At 42.5% G+C, this 18,994-nt stretch overlaps 2 protein-coding genes across 5 annotated transcripts in view; both read right to left on the bottom strand.

The window, feature by feature from the left end:
- Positions 1-164: 164 nt before the first annotated feature.
- Positions 165-8,307, bottom strand: slc12a3 (solute carrier family 12 member 3). The gene is made up of 26 exons (XM_021570104.2): positions 7,974-8,307; positions 7,708-7,836; positions 7,525-7,600; positions 7,299-7,394; positions 6,551-6,690; positions 6,324-6,434; positions 5,953-6,064; positions 5,705-5,835; positions 5,446-5,530; positions 5,188-5,345; positions 4,977-5,084; positions 4,761-4,884; positions 4,575-4,676; positions 4,068-4,223; positions 3,843-3,942; positions 3,604-3,715; positions 2,946-3,083; positions 2,747-2,853; positions 2,568-2,650; positions 2,411-2,488; positions 2,210-2,317; positions 1,873-1,984; positions 1,589-1,675; positions 1,257-1,395; positions 1,037-1,104; positions 165-913 (listed from the first exon to the last, which is right to left on the bottom strand). Exons 1-26 carry the CDS (start codon positions 8,253-8,255, stop codon positions 772-774), a joined length of 3,084 nt encoding a protein of 1,027 aa, XP_021425779.2. The 5' UTR covers positions 8,256-8,307; the 3' UTR covers positions 165-771.
- A 2,430-nt stretch (positions 8,308-10,737) lies between these two features.
- Positions 10,738-18,994, bottom strand: part of nup93 (nucleoporin 93) — a 31,927-nt gene continuing 23,670 nt past the window's right edge. For 3 of the 4 annotated variants that reach the window (XM_021570113.2, XM_021570130.2, XM_021570137.2), the window contains exons 15-21: positions 18,807-18,924; positions 18,513-18,629; positions 18,253-18,371; positions 17,931-18,048; positions 16,453-16,536; positions 11,216-11,344; positions 10,738-11,003 (exon numbers count right to left, since the gene is read on the bottom strand). In XM_021570113.2, coding sequence (XP_021425788.2) covers positions 10,893-11,003; positions 11,216-11,344; positions 16,453-16,536; positions 17,931-18,048; positions 18,253-18,371; positions 18,513-18,629; positions 18,807-18,924 — 796 coding nt within the window. In that variant the 3' untranslated portion in view covers positions 10,738-10,892. The remainder of the gene's footprint in view (positions 11,004-11,215; positions 11,345-16,452; positions 16,537-17,930; positions 18,049-18,252; positions 18,372-18,512; positions 18,630-18,806; positions 18,925-18,994) is intronic. The other variant, XM_021570122.2, reaches the window with a different exon arrangement.

Genomic DNA, 18,994 nt, shown 5'->3' on the forward strand with positions numbered 1-18,994 from the left:
TCCTGCTAAGCTTTAAAAATGTAACAAGTGCTTTTGGTTGTCAGGGAAAATGTATGGAGTAAAAAGTACATGATTTTCTTTAGGAATATAGCAGAGTAAAAGTCAAAGTTGTCAAAAATATAAATAGTAAAGTAAAGTGCAGATAACCCAAAAAACGACTTAAGTAGTACTTTAAAGTATTTTTACTTAAGTACTTTACACCTCTGTGTATTCTATACCCATTTGAATAAAAAAACAGTTCGTACTTTGTTTGATAAGATTACTGTTTTTCTCAGGGGACTCAAATGGACATTTCAATTTCAAACTGGAATGATCTGGAATGATGATTGTGACATTGGGATGTTTTCAAGGGGGTACACAATACAATTAAGCCTAGTTATCCCATTTACCTTTGTTGCTTACGTTCCAAATTAAATAGGCACAATAAAAATGTATAGACAATTAAAAATACACACTGGTGTTACACTTCAAAACTTCTATCATCAAGCACACGTTTAACAGTCAAGAATGTTTTTTTTTACTACTGCTTAATGATGATAATGACAACAATGCTTCTGATACTGATGATGATGATAATGATGATGACGTTAAATCTAATCACATTTTTCACAGATGGCTAAAGTGTCTAGTACTGATGATAATGAAACACGTGAAATGTCATAACCAGAGGACTTCTACCAGAGCACATCTAATACATTATCATTTATGACAATAACAATGTTATTTTCCTTGACCATTGGGTGATTTCTTTGAACCTGGTTAAAACAGATATCACTGACAATAGAAGGTGAGCACATTCTCTTGGTTTCCCCTCACCAGTAAGACTGGTGGGCGCAGGTCACGAGACAAAGTCTCCAGCCATGCCATGTACAGAGCACTGGGACATTGCCCTCTCCTTCCCACAGGCATGGTCCTGTCAATGAGAGAACATAGATCCGTTATCACTCTCACCTGTGTTAGCTTTGTCATTGGATGGGGTGGGTTCAAGTCAATGAATGTAATAAAAACATCTGGTTTGCAAAAACAGAGTACGTACACAAATATAATGGCGGCGTCCCTTGAGTAATCTTGAAGAACTTCATTGAGACGAATCTGTCGTAGGGTCTGGTGCATAAACACACATTTAGAAGGGAATGTAACCAGTCTGTCTGAGAACAGTGAAACTGTCATAACCAAATGTTCCACATCTAGCTATGCTACATTTAAACGTTTGGCAATAGAGTGGTCCTGACCAATGAAACCCAGATAATGGTCACCTTGGGCTTATTTGTCTCTATCTCCTCATCAGACACCATCCAGGGACAGTCCTGATTCAGCTGCTCAGCTGTTACATGTCCATCCTTCTGGGCTGTGTTAATCCTGTAGGGCCCTATCAGATCCTCAAACCTCCTCACACTGTCAGAGAAAGAGGTAGAGGAAAGGGTCTCAACAGAGCATTGCCCTGCATACATTGTGAATGGACGTAGATTCAATTAATAATTGTGAGTGTTGAATCACTGTGCAACTGAACTCTTATGCAAGGATAAGAAAGTACAATTCTGAATAGTACACAATTATACAGTCTGTAGTGAGTGACAGGGAACCATACTGTTCAGGTTGTGGTCTCGCATTGATATCAGGCAGAACCTCAACGTCATGGAAACCAAGGCGAAACTTGCTGATGAGGTCCATGACTCTAAAATTGGACACAAGGACATGGTCAGTAGAACAATTCAAATCAAAATCAAAGTTTATTGGTCGCATACACAGATTTGCAGATGTTATTGCAGGTGCAGCAAAATGCTTATACTCAAAGGAGGATGAAAGGCCAAGGGGGACAACCTGATATCATGTCTCTACCACACACTATGGCCTTAAACACACTACACTCACTCTTTTCTTTGCTCCTCCTTTCGCTGGATGTCTCCGCCCACAAAGACGCGTACCTTGCACCTTGCCCAGCGCTTCTTCCGTGTGAGCAGGTAGGGAAGTAGCAACGTCAGACCTTTAAGAGCACAACAGACTTAACATTTACCTTTCACACATAACATAGACCCCTCTGCCTGATGTGACCATGACACAATTCTATCCTATGTTATCTCTCTGATCTGGGGTACTTGACATGTAACAACATTGTATGATTTATGACCCCACATTATCAATCTGACTATGTTATAAAAACTATTTGATTTGTGGAAGGGCACACTGAAATCCAGAACAACAATCTCACCTCCATCATCGAACAGCCAGTACACATCAATGGTCTTTTTCCCCTGCTGGGACTGGAACACAGTAGAAGGCTGAGGCTGAGGCTCAGTCATCATGGCATCAGGGTCCACTATAACCAATACAAAATATCTCTGTCAATACTGTAGAATAATAGGAATGTCATAGACTACAAACTGTATACTCTAAATATGATCATACATACATGAAAAATTTGCAGGGGGTGCAGGGGGGACACAGGTGTTGACACCACTCTCTGGGCTTGCCTCAAACCCAGGGTTAACTGCAATAAAAGGAAACAATGATAAATAAAGGTACATTGTAAAATAACATGAAATCTTCCTGGTTGTTGGGTTCCTCACCATGTGTTTGTGCCTGCCGAAACACGTCCAGACCCTCCCTCATCCGCAGCACACACACTCCATACTGCAGGTCAAACGCATCACTGAAACAAATGCACAAAGACATGTTAAACTGCATCCTTACTCTGTCACATCCATTATGAACTCATCTTGCTGATTTGACTGAGTGATTCACTCACTGTAGAATTCCAATGTAGTTGTCAATGCAGGATGGTTTGTCCTTACGCCAGTCCCTTTTGAAGCCTGTCAAGAGGACATTCGGCCTGATCCGACCCAAACCTGCACCCTGGAGTTAGACACAGTATAACACATTCAGTAAATCCTACGGAACCACATGATGAAATGGACCTGATAGATAAGGCTTGGCAGTCGGCCCACCTGGAGCAGCATCTTAACCCCAGTGCGCAGGTCATTAGCCACCACACCGTGATAGAAGGATTTGATCTGCCGTTTGTTCAGCCAGGTAACATGACTGTTGCTACTGGCAGTGTCCAAGGTTGCGGGAGAAGGACCTCCCTGTTGACACAGCAGCAGGGTGACAGAGGGAGTTAGAGGTTAATGACATAGAATATAAAAATAGGCCATGTAAAATCAACAATTGACATTGTGTTCTGTGTGGCTCTGTTGGTAGAGCATGGTGGTGGCAACGCCAACAGTCGTCAGTTTGATTCCCGCTGCGGCCACCCTTACTTAAAAATGTATCCACGCATGACTGTAAATAACTTGGATAAAAGCATCTGCTATATTATTAACATATTCATGAAGGTCAAGTCAGGATTATTTTTTGGTTGCCAGAAGATTGTGATCACTTGCCTGAAAATGTAAAGTAGCTATTTTCACCCACACACAATGGAGGAACCAGAAAGACCAGACTACTGAAATTCTTAGCATTTTGGTTGTTATCAGTAAAAAAAATACTTGACTACTCGGGCAACCTCAGAGCAGGCTCAACTTGCATGACTGCTCAGGTCACTTTCCCTGGGTAATAAGGCAACCCTTAATGAGCCCTGTACAGGGATTCAAGATGATAACTCACAGTGACAACATTCCCACATATCATCAGGCTTAGATTTTTGGTGAAGGTTCCGACAAAGTCGACCAATGCAGGACGACAACTGGGCGGACCAGTGAGGACCAGGCACTGAGGTCTGAGAAAGGTAAGAATAAAGGGAATAAGAAAATCACATACAAAGTGAGAAATGGTTATTCAGTTGGAACAGCAACAAAAGGCTGACATTGTTCTCATTAGGTCCTCAGAGAGAGTTCAGGTCTGACCTGTAATTCTTGATATGATCGTCCACCTGGTTCAGGCTCACACAGTAGGACAATGCCATGTTGTATGACCCAGCTTGTACTGATGATCCCCAGTTTACAGCTAAAAATAAATCAATAACCGATTGAGTTGCTGAATATTAAATGAAAAACAATGCTTGCCAAAAAACTACAACATATTTTATGGGGGGAATGAATTTGAAACTTTGTATGTGTGTGTTTTCTCACAGGGTCTCTTGTAGAGCACATATCCCAACAGGAAGATGACGATGCCAATAGCGATGAGCGCCGCCCACCAGGTGAGCAGGAACATGATGATCACAGACACCACGGCACCCAGCAGGGACATCCACTTACTGTAGAACCTGAAGGAGGGACGCCAGCCTGCAACACAGTCAATCACACACACTGAATATGATGCAAATATAATGTCCTGGTTGAGATACCATGTCCTGGTCATGATACCATGTCCTGGTCATGACACCATGTCCTGGTTGAGATACCATGTCCTGGTCATGATACCATGTCCTGGTCATAACACCATGTCCTGGTCATGATACCATGTCCTGGTCATGATACCATGTCCTGGTCATGACACCATGTCCTGGTCATGACACCATGTCCTGGTCATGACACCATGTCCTGGTCAAGATACCATGTCCTGGTTGAGATACCATGTCCTGGTTGAAATACCATGTCCTGATCATGACACCATGTCATGGTTGAGCTCCTGACCTGGGGAGTTGGTGATGGAGGCATGGAAGCAGCTGAAGTTGATGAGAGCGTAGGAGCACAGGAAGAAGTTAGAGATGATGGGAGCGATGGTGTTGAGCTCAGCTGAAGGGTGAGAAGACAGGGCAGGGCTGTGTTACTGTAACAACATCTAATTTTCACTCTGCATCTATCTTGACAGGTCTTTACCAATGAGAACGAAGCAGACAGCAATGATGTACGCCAGGACGTAGCCTCTGATTGGTTCGTCGTTTTTTCCATTACCCTTCCCAAAGAAACCAATGACTGGATACAGGTTGTCTTTGCAGAGGCACTGTAAGTGAGAAGAGAACAAGATAATGCTAATAGAATAACACACCAATGCCGCTTTATTTGTAGTAAACGTGTTTCCCTAAGATAACCTACCTGGAAGACTTTGGGTGCAGAGACCAGGCAGGCCAGGGCTGAGGAGAGCGTGGCCCCAAATATCCCAGCAGTGATCAGAGGGGCGAACCCTGACACCAAACTCATACTCTGACCACAGAAAGAAGGGGAAGTGAAACAGATACAATGCACCAAGGCGATACTTGTGCATTGAACATTGAAACATGGTAATCAATCATTTGTATTAGGTCACCTGGTACTGGTTGCTGAGGCCATAAGTGCAGGTTCTGTTAGTAATACAGTCAGTGAAGTCCCAGCCGTATTGACAGGCCAGACCCTGGCAGCTATCAGCACTAGACATGGCCAAGGTGTCATTCATAATTCCAGACGCATCTCGTACCAGACAGGCTCCTAAACCAAGACAGAGAGAGGCCCATACACAGCACATATTGACAGAAAGGAAGCACCAATGAAATCACGAGGAGATACTTTGTGCATGTGTACAACTCACCAATAGTTGCTGCTATGATGAGATAAGATAAAGTGGTCCAGAATATAGCCATCAATGTTCCTCTTGGAATAGCTACTGTAGGGTCCTGTATTGTGTAGAAATAAGTGGGGGAAATATATAATGACTAGTCAACAGTCAAACATTTGCTATAATAAGCATCTGAATTAAACATCTTCCTTTCATCCAAAGAGCCCTTCTCTCCTAGAGTGAGGATAATATACAGTAGACATTTCTAGAGAGATCAGAGTAAGGAACCTGCCTTTAGGTCCCCAGAGATGTTGGCTCCTGCCAGGATCCCTGTGGCTGAGGGGAAGAAGATGGAGAACATGCCAAAGAAGTTGCCTTCAGGCCCACGCCAGTTCGGTACAAAGTTTTCAGCAAATATATCCGCTGAGGGGAAAGAATAGTTAGTGTGTCTATTTTAATGATAGAGGAAAACAAAAATAACTGGAATCTAATATGAAATATGAAATTTACAACACTGTCGAAATGCCATGGAGCTCTGACCTTGGTAACTGAAAAAGCCTTTTGCTTGCTTCTGAGGTGTAGCGGGAATAATGGTCCCCACTATGTAATTAGCAAAGGACACCAAGATGACGATGAAAAAGAGAACCTGGGCCTGTATAGTTGGCAAAGAACACAATGCACCACATGATAACATGCCATCTATCTAGAGACACCATAGTCAGAGGCTTACAATAAACAATCATTCCCAAACAAATTAAATACATCTTATAGTAAAACATGTATTTTACAAATTCATAAAAAATGGCCAGGATCAAACAACTGTAGTTCTATCATCAGACCTGGTCTATTGTGACAAGGCATGTACTGTAGTTATTTAGAAAGAGTGCCTCCTAGTGGAAGTTTGAACAGACCTTGGCCTCCCATTCCATCCCAGCCAATGAGATGGCCAGCAGACATGTGACAGTGATCACTCCAATGATGCGAATATCATTAATGGGGTCCACTATGCTAGCACCACTCTCCTGAGGTGGGAGGTTTGGGAGACAAATTAAAACAAGGGTACAGTTAAAAAGGGAATGCCAACTCAGAGGTTGGCTATAAGTGATGTGGGTATAGGCCTATAAGATAACACACTGACTTGCATCAATGCTTGCACAGTCTCAGCGAAGCCCACAGTGTGCATGGCAACCGCCACAGCATTTGCAAAGGCAAAGATGAGTCCAATGGATCCTCCCAGCTCTGGCCCCAGGCTACGAGAGATTAGGAAGTAGGTTCCACCTGCAAGAGGGACAAAAGAGGATCAGTGTTGTAAATATTTGAGTACAAGAAGCCTGTACAGAGCCGGCCCCAAGCATAAGCAACATAAGCGGTTTAGGAACTTTTCTCTTGTTATGTCAGTCACTGACAGTCACTCAATTAGCCATGTCAGCTAACAATTTTTTAGATTGGTAGTTAATCTAGCCAGTTATCTAAACGTAGTGATCATGGCTGAATACCGACCGGGCATGCAGGGCACGTGCCCAGGGGCCCTGACCTCCAGGGGCCCTGACCTCCAGGGGTGGTTTGTTAGTCATTCTCACTCAGTTAAAAAAATCTCCAATCCTAAAGAGGTTAATAACATGGCATAAATCATGGCAATATGTGAAGAATTACTGGAAAATAGCTTTAAAACGGCAAACATTTCTCTCCACCTCATGGCAAAATCGGTAGAATTACAGGAAATTAACTTTAAAACTTCAATGTTTCTCTCCGCCATCAAGAGGGGGGCCACTAAAATGTTTTGCCATGAGGTGGGAGGCCCACCAACCAAATCACTTCGGGCCCCCCAAAAGGCCAGGGCCAGCTTGAACCTGTGTTATTATTGTATTATTTCAGGGATAATGCACCTCCTTTGACCCTTCCGTTGGTGGCGATGGCGGAGGTGGACAGGCCCGTGATGCCAGTGATGCAGGAGGACAGCAGAATGATGACCCAGGTCAAACCTTAGAGGAGGAATATCACATACAATCCAGTAAACCATACAAATACAGTCCCAGAAATACACAATCACCATCAATGCAAAAATGGACACTTTAATAAAATAAAAGCGTTGAGACCTATCACTTGACCCACCAATCCCTGCTTGCGCAGTGATCCAGGGCAGCCGCAGGTACAGGATCACCCCCCAGATGTTGAGCATGCAGCGGATCTAGGGGGAATTCACTTCTCCTTAGCATGTTGTCATGACTACCAGTATAATGGAGTATGTATAGTGTTGTATGGAATCTCAGTTGTTTTGTGTCTGTCGTGTCTTACCATGACTCCCTTCACCCATCCAAACCTGGTGGGTTCTGACTGAGGCTCCTCAACATCATCTTCTGAGCTGTCCCCAGGTGCTCTGCCTGTGTTGGTCTCTTCATACAGAGGAGGGGGACAGGAATCCTCCTTAGGGGTGGTGGTGGGGAAATAGGGATGTAACCATACTGTCTATCAGTCTGTACAATTTGCAGTATAAAAAAACACTATAGAAGGCCTGACATATTGCAGGTGTGTTGCCTAGAGGCTAAATGTGTCGAACTTACTTCAATGTTGGAGTGAAGCTGAAAGAGGGATGGTCTTGATCGACGCACCCTCCCTAGGGCATTTGTGTTCGCATAGAAGTCATAATTTGGGCCAACATCCAGAGTGTCGTAACCTGTGAGGATCTGTGAGGAGTTCTGAGAAGCCACGCTGGTCCCATCGCCGTAGTGATATCTGCTGCCATCAAAGCCATACTTGGGTCCTTCTTCCCCATTCACGGAGAACTGGCTTCTAAGAGCAGAGAGGCTTATCCCCTCATTTGGTGCTGCTGGTACTTCTTCCATTTGGAGTGGAAGACCAAAGTTTTCATGTAATAGGAAACAAATGGTGGCATGGAGGGCTTTATATGTCTTGAAAAAGGCAGGAAGTGCCTTTGGCCATGTTGAGATAAGTGAATGTTCAGTTCACTAAACCTATTTGGAACTCCATGAGAGCAATTTGTATTTATAACTAACCCCCGAGGGCTTGTGAACCTCCTTATTACATAGATTAACTTGTGATCTAAGGCAAGATAACCTTGGCAGAAAGTCACAAAGATAGAAGAGGTAAACCCTTCTCCATAAGGTATTGCCTCTGAGGAGCAACTGTTAACCTTCCTCTTATTCCATATTGATTTAAAGGGGCCTCCCAAGGATGGGAGAAATTGAAAATATTTATATTGAATACATGGAAAGGCAACAAGTTTGGGAGACAGCTCCATCACCTTAAAAACCTAAATTTAAACCTAAATCCCTGTCTTCTCCTTTGGCCAGCCATTCAGTATTAAACCAAACAGTATAAAATAATTGAATACTTATATCTTGATAAAGTTGCCACTAAGGAATAACTTTCAGGTGACCTCATTCTTGCTATGTAAAAGCCATCCCCAAAACAGTCATGCTTGGAATGTTTTGGTGTGTGTTTACCACTTGACTGCCTCAGTTAAAGGATGACCTTGGTATCAGTTGGTCATGTTGTGTAAAACAGCATGGTAAATGACTGTTACAGTCTCAGCTGAGCAACCATGTTGTGCCAGCAGCAGTATGTGTTCCCTTTCATTGAGTTTCCATTAAACCGCTGACCCTGCAGACAGTTCTTGGTAAAGAAGCCTTACTTTTCAAAACTGTTGATCCCCCTGACTGCATTTGGGCCAAAATGAAACTTTGTTTTATTACTTACTGTATATCCGGAAAATATAACTTTTTAACAAAGCATTTCCTCCTGGAATACAAATAAATTAGTTTATTTACCTCCTTGGGGCACAATTGTCCTCCATTATTAAATAAATTAAGTAAAAACTCACAATATCATGAAAAAACGTTTAATCAAATGCTTTTACACGACATTGAATTTAAAATCAGAGCAGACATTTCATCAGGTGAACCGTAGGAACTCTTCGGCTCCTCAAAGCTGCTTCTGTTGCTTGCCCATTGGCATCTCGTTGGCAGTGGTGCAGTGCCACCCTGGTGTTGTGAAATAGCCGGGTTATAGCAGGTGTGTGGCATCGGCCTGATTCACAACACCAGCTGCAGCACACACACCTGAGAGTGGATCCACCTTGGCAGACGGTCCATGTCTTTTCCACAGAGCTCCAGACTGATCTTCACCAGAGCAGATGTGGTGCGTAGCAAGGGCATTGTCTGCAGAACTCATGATAAGGGCTGTGAGTGAAGTTAAAAAACTGCATTAAAAGAGCCCGCACAGTCAATTTGGTTCTCTCCATAATGAAGACAAGTCCCCTGTGGTGACAATGGAATCAGTTTGAGAGGAAAGGCTTCTCGACAATCTAGCGCAGCCAAGCAGACTCCCATCTGTGTTCTCTCAGGGCATTTCCTTCCCTTCTAACCATCTGCCAATAAGTGTAGCAGTGTCATACATGATAGGGCCCATCACAATGTACTTTCAATACAGTTCCTCTCACCTACTCAAGAGTATTATTTCTTCAGCTGCTGATAGTGTAAAAGGGGAGATGTTATCCAAAGAAACAGACCTTTCTAAGCAAATCAATCAGGTATAACTAGTAGCAAAGATTGGTATATCATCATCATTTATCATCATCAATTCCTTATAACCACCAGCAGGGATACAATTTTGTATGTGTGGGTGTGCAGTTTGACCAATTTACAGATTACACAGTGGGTGCTGAATTGTCGTTCTAGCACCCACAAAATCGTATTAGCTGCCGGTTTCAGTTTGACATGCTACCTTTATAAAATCAATGGTTTCTCCAAATGACATTTTTAATCGACTGCGGAGGTGGATTCAATGTAGAACACACATCTTCTGGTGATGACAAAACTTTTTGCAAGATTTAGTTCTTCCTGGACCACTGGATTATGGCTAGTTCAATATGATTCCCAATTTCCTGTTGCTTCTATGACTATAGGCAGGCCATGTCTGAGGAATAGTTGGAGATCCTGGCAATTAAGCAATTCTTTCTATTTACCAAGAGTCAGATTAACTCATGGGTACCATTTTTATGTCTCAGTGTGCAGTTTTAGCAGCAAGAGTGCATCTGACTCTGGGAAAGTAGAAAAAAGGGCTTAATTGCCAAAATCTTAAAATATGCATTTTACCATATAATAATATCAAAAGGGCACAATTGATTTTAAAATCAATAATTCCAAATGATTCTAACAGTACTTCCTTCAGCTTTCTTTAAATCCAGGTAGGACTCAAACCAATAATACTTGTATAGATAGATGATCATGATGCATAATAATAAAATAAACAAGCAAACTGAAATACTAAATGCAAATTAATCAAATGAAATGAATGCATAAGAAATTAAATTTAACTGACATTTTATTGAATTTTTGAAAAAAATACTAATATGGAGCAACAAATAAGGACAAAGAAACATAAAATGGGGACGAAGAAAAACAAAATCTGACAGTTGATGAAAAGGGTGGGTATGGCTGGGGCTTGAAGGTATTCTGGGGTCAGTTCATCAGGACCTCCATCTGCACCAGCCGGGCATTGGTGTCGCCTGCCATGCGGTACGGGATAATCCCAGCAAACGTGATCAGTGCACGGGCTTGGCTGCGCAGCTGCTGTTGACACACAGAAAATACATCTTAGAGCTGACAGAGAAATCAATCATGTGTCAAAACAGATAAAAACAAGACAGCACATTACTCATTATTCTATGAAATATCACATAATGGAGCAGAGGCATGTCTTTACTGCCCAGTTCATCACAATGCACAGCCCCCAAAAGTATTGAGAAAGTTCCTCAGGTTCTATCCCATGGCCATCTCCTCACCGAGTCTCTGTCCTCCATGGACCTCTGTGGTCGACCAGGGGTTCCTGCTGCGGCCCCCTTCAGCCGCTTGCACTGCGTGAACAGGATATTCATGGTGGCCAGGAGTACCTCCGACAGATTATGCCTGACCTGGAAGAAGATGCAAATGAGAATAAGACAGAGACAGTAGAAAAAAAAGGACAAGAGAAGATTACATGTACACTTTGGAAGTGTCATGTTGCATACTGACTTAAAAAAAAACTATTTTCTACATTGTAGAATAATAGTTAAGACATCAAAACTATGAAATAACACAGATTTGAAGTAACCAAAAAAAGTGTTAAACAAATCAAAATATATTTTATAGTTGAGGTTCTTCAAATAGCCACCTTTGCCTTGATGACAGCACACTCTTGGCATTCTCTCAACCAGCTTAATCTAGGTAGTCAACCAGAATTCATTTCAATTAACAGGTGTGCCTTGTTAAAAGTTCATTTGTGGAATTTCTTTCCTTCTTAATGAGTTTGAGCCAATCAGTTGTGTTGTGACAAGGCAGGGGGCTATACAGAAGATAGCCCTATTTGGTAAAAGACCAAGTCCATATTATGACAAGAACAGCTCAAATAAGCAAAGAGAAACGACATTCCATCATTACTTTAAGACATGAAGGTCAGTCAATAGGGAACATTTCAAGAACTTTGAAAGTGCAGTCGCAAAAACCATCAAGCACTATGGTGAAACTGGCTCTCATGAGGACTGACACGGAAGACCCCAGAGTTACCTCTGCTGCAGAGGATAAGTTCATTAGAGTTACCAGCTAAAATGCAGGCCAAATAAATGCTTCAGAGTTCAAGTAACAGACACATTGCTGCCAAGAAACCACTACTAAATGACACAAATAATAATAAGAGACTTGCTTGGGCCAAGAAACACGAGCAATGGACATTAGACCAGCGGAAATCTGTCCAAATTTGAGATTTCTGATTTCAACCGCCGTGTCTTTGTGAGACGCAGAGTAGGTGAACAGATGATCTCTGCATGTGTGGTTCCCACCGTGAAGCATGGAGGTGGTGTGATGGTGCTTTGCTGGTGACACTGTCTGTGATTAATTTTAATTCAAGGCACACTTAACCAGCATGGCTAACACAGCATTCTGTAGAGATACGCCATCCAATCTGGTTTGCACACTTAGTGGGACAATAATTTGTTTTTCAACAGGATAATGGCACAACACACCTCCAGGCTGTGTAAAGGCTATTTGACCAAGAAGGAGAGCGATGGAGTGCTTGCATCAGATGACCTGGCCTCCACAATCACCTGACCTCAACCCAATTGAGATGCTTTGGGATGAGTTGGACCGCAGAGTGAAGGAAAAGCAGCCAACAAGTGCTCAGCAAATGTGGAAACTCCAAGACAGTTGGAAAAGCATTCCAGGTGAAGCTGGTTGAGAGAATGGCTACTTCGAAGAATCTAAAATCTCAAATATATTTGGATTTGTTTAAGACTTTTTTGGTTACTACATGATTATTCAATGTGTTATTTCATAGTTTTGATATCTTCACTATTATTCTACAATGAAGAAAATAGTAAAACAAAGAAAGAAAAACCCTTGAATGAGTAGGTGTTAAAATTTTTGACCAGTAGTAGCGGAAGTGCTGCCAACATTTACGATAGCTAATTTCAATTTACAAAAACAACAACAACAAAATCAAGTCTTTTGAGATTCTAGTCATGAAATCTATGCAGCCTACTCAATCACTTGCATAGCTACTGTTTACAGGCCTCCTGGGCCATATACAGCGTTCCTCACTGAGTTCCTATCGGACCTTGTAGTCATGGCAGATAGAATATTCCAATTTTTGATGACTTTAATATTCACATGGACAAGTCCACAGACCCACTCCAAAAGGCTTTTTCGGAGCCATCATCAACTCAGTGGGTTTTGTCCAACATGTCTCCAGACCTACTCACTGCCACAGTCATAATCTGGACCTAGTTTTGTCCCGTGGAATAAATGTTGTGGATTTTAATGTTTTTCCTCATAATCCTGGACTATCGGACCACCATTTTATTACGTTTGCAATTGCAACAAATAATCTGCTCAGACCCCAACCAAGGATCATCAAAAGTCGTGCTATAAATTCTCGGACAACCCAAAGATTCCTAGATGCCCTTCCAGACTCCCTCTACCTACCCAAGGACGTCAGAGTCAGTTAACCACCTAACGGAGGAACTCAATTTAACCTTGCGCAATACCCTAGATGCAGCTGCACCCCTAAAAACTAAAAAGATTTGTCATAAGAAACTAGCTCCTTGGTATACAGAAAATACCTGAGCTCTGAAGCAAGCTTCCAGAAAATTGGAACAGAAATGGAGCTCCACCAAACTGGAAGTCTTCTAACTAGCTTCGAAAGACAGTACCATGCAATATCGAAGAGCCCTCACTGCTGCTCGATCAACCTATTTTTCCAACTTAATTGAGGAAAATAAGAACAATCCCAAATGTATTTTTGATACTGTCGCAAAGCTAGCTAAAAAGCAGAATTCCCCAAGAGAGGATGGCTTTCACTTCAGCAGTGATAAATTCATGAACCTCTGGGGAAAAGATCAAAAAGATCATTAGAAAGCAAATTACGGACTCTTTAAATCTGCATATTCCTCCAAAGCTCAGTTGTCCTGAGTCTGCACAACTCTACTGGGACCTAGGATCAAGGGAGATACTCAAGTGTTTTAGTACTATATATCTTGACACAATGATGAAAATAATCATGGCCTCTAAACCTTCAAGCTGCATACTGGACACTATTCCAACTAAACTACTGAAAGAGCTGCTTCCTGTGCTTGGCCATCCTATGTTGAACATAATAAACGGCTCTCTATCCACTGGGTGTGTACCAAACTCACTAAAAGTGGCAGTAATAAAGCCTCTAGAAAAAGCCAAACTTTGACCCAGAAAATATAAAAAAAACTATCGGCCTATATCGAATCTCACATTCCTCTCAAAAAAAATGAAAAGGCTGTTGCGCAGCAACTCACACCCTTCCTGAAGACAATGTATACGAAACGCTTCAATCTGGTTTTAGACCCCATCATTGCACAGACTGCACTTGTGATGGTGGTAAAATACCTTTTAATGGCGTCAGACCGAGGCTCTGCATCTGTCCTCGTGCTCCTAGACCTTAGTGCTGCTTTTGATACCATCGATCACCACATTCTTTTGGAGAGATTGGAAACTCAAATTGGTCTACACGGACAAGTTCTGGCCTAGTTTAGATCTTATCTATCAGAAAGATATCAGTTTGTCTCTGTTGGTGGTTTGTCCTCTGACAAATCAACTGTACATTTTGGTGTTCATCAAGGCTACGTTTTAGGACCACTATTGTTTTCACTATATATTTTACTTCTTGGTGATGTCATTCGGAAACATAACGTTAACTTTCACTGCAAAGCGGATGACACACAGCTGTACATTTTGATGAAACATGGTGAAGCCCCAAAATTGCCCTCCCTGGAAGCCTGCGTTTCGAAAGTGGATGGCGGCAAATGTTCTACTTTTAAACTCGGACAAAACAGAGATGCTTGTTCTAGGTCCCAAGGTACAAAGAGATCTTCTGTTGAATCTGACAATTAATCTTGATGGTTGTACATTCGACTCAAATAAAGCTGAAGGACCTCGGCGTTACTCTGGACCCTGATCTCTCTATTGATCAACATATCAAGACTGTTTCAAGGACAGCTTTTTTCCATCTACGTAACATTGCAAAAATCAGAAACTTTCTGTCCAAAAATTATGCAGAAAAATTAATCCATGCTTTTGTCACTTCTAGATTAGACTACTGCAATGCTCTACTTTCCGGCTACCCGGATAAAGCACTAAATAAACTTCAGTTAGTGCTAAACACGGCTGCTAGAATCTTGACTAGAACCAGAAAATTTGATCATATTACTCCAGTGCTAGCCTCTCTACACTGGCTTCCTGTTAAGGCAAGGGCTGATTAAGGTTTTACTGCTAACCTACAAACATTACATGGGCTTGCTCCTACTTATCTTTCCGATTTGGTCCTGCCGTACATACCTACACGTACACTACGGTTACAAGACTCAGACCTCCTTCCTGTCCCTAGAATTTCTAAGTAAACAGCTGTGGGCAGTGCTTTCTCCTATAGAGCTCCATTTTTATGGAATGCTCTGCCTAGCCATGTGAGAGACACGGACTCGGTCTCAACCTTTATGTCTTTATTGAAGACATCTCTTCAGTAGGTCCTATGATTGAGTCTAGTCTGTCCCAGGAGTGTGAAGGTGAACGGAGAGGCACTGGAGCAACGAACCACCCTTGCCGCCTCTGCCTGGCCGGTTCCCCTCTCTCCACTGGGATTCTCTGCATCTAACCCTATTACAGGGGTTGAGACACTGGCTTACTGGTACTCTTCCATGCCATCCCTAGGAGGGGTACGTCACTTGAGTGGGTTGAGTCACTGACGTGATCTTCCTGTCCAGGTTGGCGCCCCCCTTGGGTTGTGCCGTGGTGGAGATCTTTGTGGGCTATACTCGGCCTTGTCTCAGGATGGGCTTTCTCCTGTGGTTGAAGATGTCCCTCTAGTTGTGTAGGGGCTGTGTTTTGGCAAAGTGGGTGGGGTTATATCCTGCCTGGTTGGCCCTGTCCGGCGGTATCGTCGGACGGGGCAGACAGTGTCCCCTGACCCACCCCTGTTCCAGCCTCCAGTATTTATGCTGCAGTAGTTTATGTGTCGGGGGCTAGGGTCAGTCAGTTACTGTATATCTGGTGTAATTATCCTGTCTTATCTGGTGTCCTGTGTGTATTTAAGTATGCTCTCTCTAAGTATCTCTCTATTTGTCTTTTTCTTTCTTTCTCTCTCTCTCTCTCGGAGGACCTGAGCCTTAGGACCATGCCTCAGGACTACCTGGCCTGATGACTCCTTGCTGTCCTCAGTCCACCTGGCCGTGCTGCTGCTCCAAGTTTCAACTGTTCTGCCTGCGGCTATGGAACCCTGACCTGTTCACCGGACGTGCTACCTGTCCCAGACCTGCTGTTTTCAACTCTCTAGAGACAGCAAGAGCGGTAGAGATACTCTGAATGATCGGCTATGAAAAGCCAACTGACATTTAATCCTGAGGTGCTTAAGAAGGGCTTAAGAAGGGCTTTATAAATACATTTGATTGATTGCTTGTGTACATATATACACAGTACCAGTCAAAAGTTTGGACACACCTACTTATAATATATATATATATCTCACCTCATCACTGAAATTGCGAAATGCAGCAACCCTTTCCTCCACACTGTCTTGACTCAGAGGGACCAGCTTCAGTCTCTCCATCACCTGACAGAGAGACAAAGAGAGAGTTGGAGGGGAGGAGTTAGAGACAGTTAAAGATTTACCCTTTTTAAACGTTATATTGTTTTTGTGCATCTAAACACACAAAAACGATATAACATTGAAAAAGGGTGACTTTCCTTTATCTCCTAGAGTCGGTGCTTCAATCGAAGTTACATACCAAAAAATTCCCATCAAAATCCGTCAGTTTAAAACTAGAGATTTTTTTTGCATTGGATACGTCTCAATCCACCACTGTCAAACTTCAGCATCTGCAGTGAAAGGTGGCAGAGGTAGTTTGTCAGACCATGAGACACGTTGAAAATCAGCCTTTTCAGGAAAACGTTCGTAGGGTCCGAATGGTTTGCCCTAAAAACTATTATGGAAAGGGGAGACTCTCACATTGGCGTTCTCCGTTTTGGTCTACAACCCCCACAAGTGTCAAGGGACTCGTCTGAAGGTAACCGGTACCGTTTTTAAAAACAAATGGAAGTATGAAGGTAGCTTTATGCTTACCCCAAAAAAGGGGATAAATATGTATAAAAAAAATGTGTATATATATATATATATATATATATGTGTTATGCAATGCGTTTCTATGGGCTTTAGTTGTAAAGGCCAAAATCAATATTTTATCAAATAAAATATTAAAAATCATATATAATTGTTTTCCATTCAAAAAAGTGGGGCAATAGGGCTTGAAATTACAGAAATGTTAAAATAGTTACAATAAAATGATAAACAATTTACTATAAGATTTTAGAATTTCTTATAACTGTAAAATAAATATGATCAAACTTTTTCAGGCAGTACAAAATTTTCTCTTAAATGTCCACTAAGAGGTGCAGAGACACCATTCAAATGTGTGCAGACTTCTTACAACTTCAAGTACAAAGTGATTTCGTCCGTCTGTGACCAAGATAAAGTGGTCTTAGTTTAATTATACACAATTATTTAGTATATTTTCATGTTGAGACCTCTAAATCCAGCTGACAATATACTACTGTTGCATCCACTAAATTATCCCGTTTCATGTGCGCTATTGCAAGCACAGATGTGAGTTTCCCAGACACAGGAAATTGTTCCTTGTCTGGATGGGCAAGAAAATGTGACACGTCACTCCCTATGTAAATGTGGGGTCTGAAACCTGACACTTCAAGTCAGCTCTGCTGGGAGAGTGGGAGCAGAGAGCAGAGAGATGGGGATTTCTGGCACTGTAAGACACGGACCCTATGACATTCACAGAGAGCTTTGTACACCAAAATGTTATTCGGAACCAGTCTCCAAATAGGGGACTTAACATCTAAGAGGAGAGGAGGCTATCCTAAAGCTTCTCAATGCCATCTGAATAAACAGCATTGCAAGCCATCAGGCAGGAAGCCCTGGGTGATAAGACTCACATCGTAGGCCCGGTCTATGTTTCCAGCATGGTACTCATCAAAGAAGGTCATGAGGTCCAGCAGCAGGTAGAAGGTGCTGTCTGCAGACTTCTCTCCAGCAACACCCTGGGTCCGGTACCTGAGTCAGAAAACAAGACCAGACACTAAAGTTAGAACTGGGCCTAAATGGTCCACTTTTGATGAGGTCCACTCGTCTTTTTAACAATTGCTTTCAGTAAGCCTATATGATGCAACATCAAACATGATCTAATTTCAGTGGCAATGCAGAATGTAAATGATGCACAGTAAGTATGTGAGTGAGAGTAGATGGCAAGGATAGTACCGCTCAGCGATGGCAACAGCAGTGTTCTTCAGTCTCTCCTTGTTGGACTGGGCAGCGCTGACTTGGGCGATAACAGGACTCAGCAGCCTGTTCATCAGCTCTAAGACCTTGTCTGGATTCTAAAGATCAGAGGAGAAAAACAGAGGAATGTGAGGTGACATTTCATTATTTCCTACTCTTCCACTACACAGCCTGTACCTCCACCTAGAGTAAACCCACTGGCACAGCTTGACCGCAACCTTTCCCAGAGCCCTGCTCACCTTGGCCAGCTCATACAGTCTTACTGCTTCCTCAAACAGGCCCTTGTTCTCAGCCTCCAGCGCCACTTTTGTGATAATGGCTCGAGTGTCTCCGGCAAATTTATCAATCACTCCAGGCTGGGGGAGAAGCACAACTCACAATCAGCTCTTTGAACAGCCTGAATAGAAATGTTCTGGGGTTCCACGAGCACAATGGAAAAATCAGCAGGACCACAAATGCTTTCACGAAAGGGATCATATTTAACGGAGTTAAATAATAATTAACAAAATTGAAAATGAAGGCGTGACCATTACCTTTCTGCTGCCATCTTTTTCCAGTCTTCCTAGAAGCATGTCAAACTCTCGACTCTCAATCACCAGCTCGCTAACACAGCACATGAACATGTTCTCTCCTTGGTTGTTTTTTTCATTCCTGTGTCCAAAACGAGGAGAGGATACACATTCACATATTTTATTAACAAACTGAATGATTATATGCACAT

This window comes from Oncorhynchus mykiss, chromosome 2 (assembly GCF_013265735.2).
Source record: "Oncorhynchus mykiss isolate Arlee chromosome 2, USDA_OmykA_1.1, whole genome shotgun sequence".
In the NCBI taxonomy this organism is placed as follows: Eukaryota; Metazoa; Chordata; class Actinopteri; order Salmoniformes; family Salmonidae; genus Oncorhynchus; species Oncorhynchus mykiss.

Coding starts and splice junctions, on each gene's coding strand:
- slc12a3 (XM_021570104.2), bottom strand. CDS start 8,255: ATGGAAGAAGTACCAGCAGCACCAAATGAGGGGATAAGCCTCTCTGCT. Junction 3,943..4,067: donor TGTGCTCTACAAGAGACCCT/GTGAGAAAACAC, acceptor ATTTATTTTTAG/CTGTAAACTGGGGATCATCA. Junction 3,716..3,842: donor GATCATATCAAGAATTACAG/GTCAGACCTGAA, acceptor TACCTTTCTCAG/ACCTCAGTGCCTGGTCCTCA.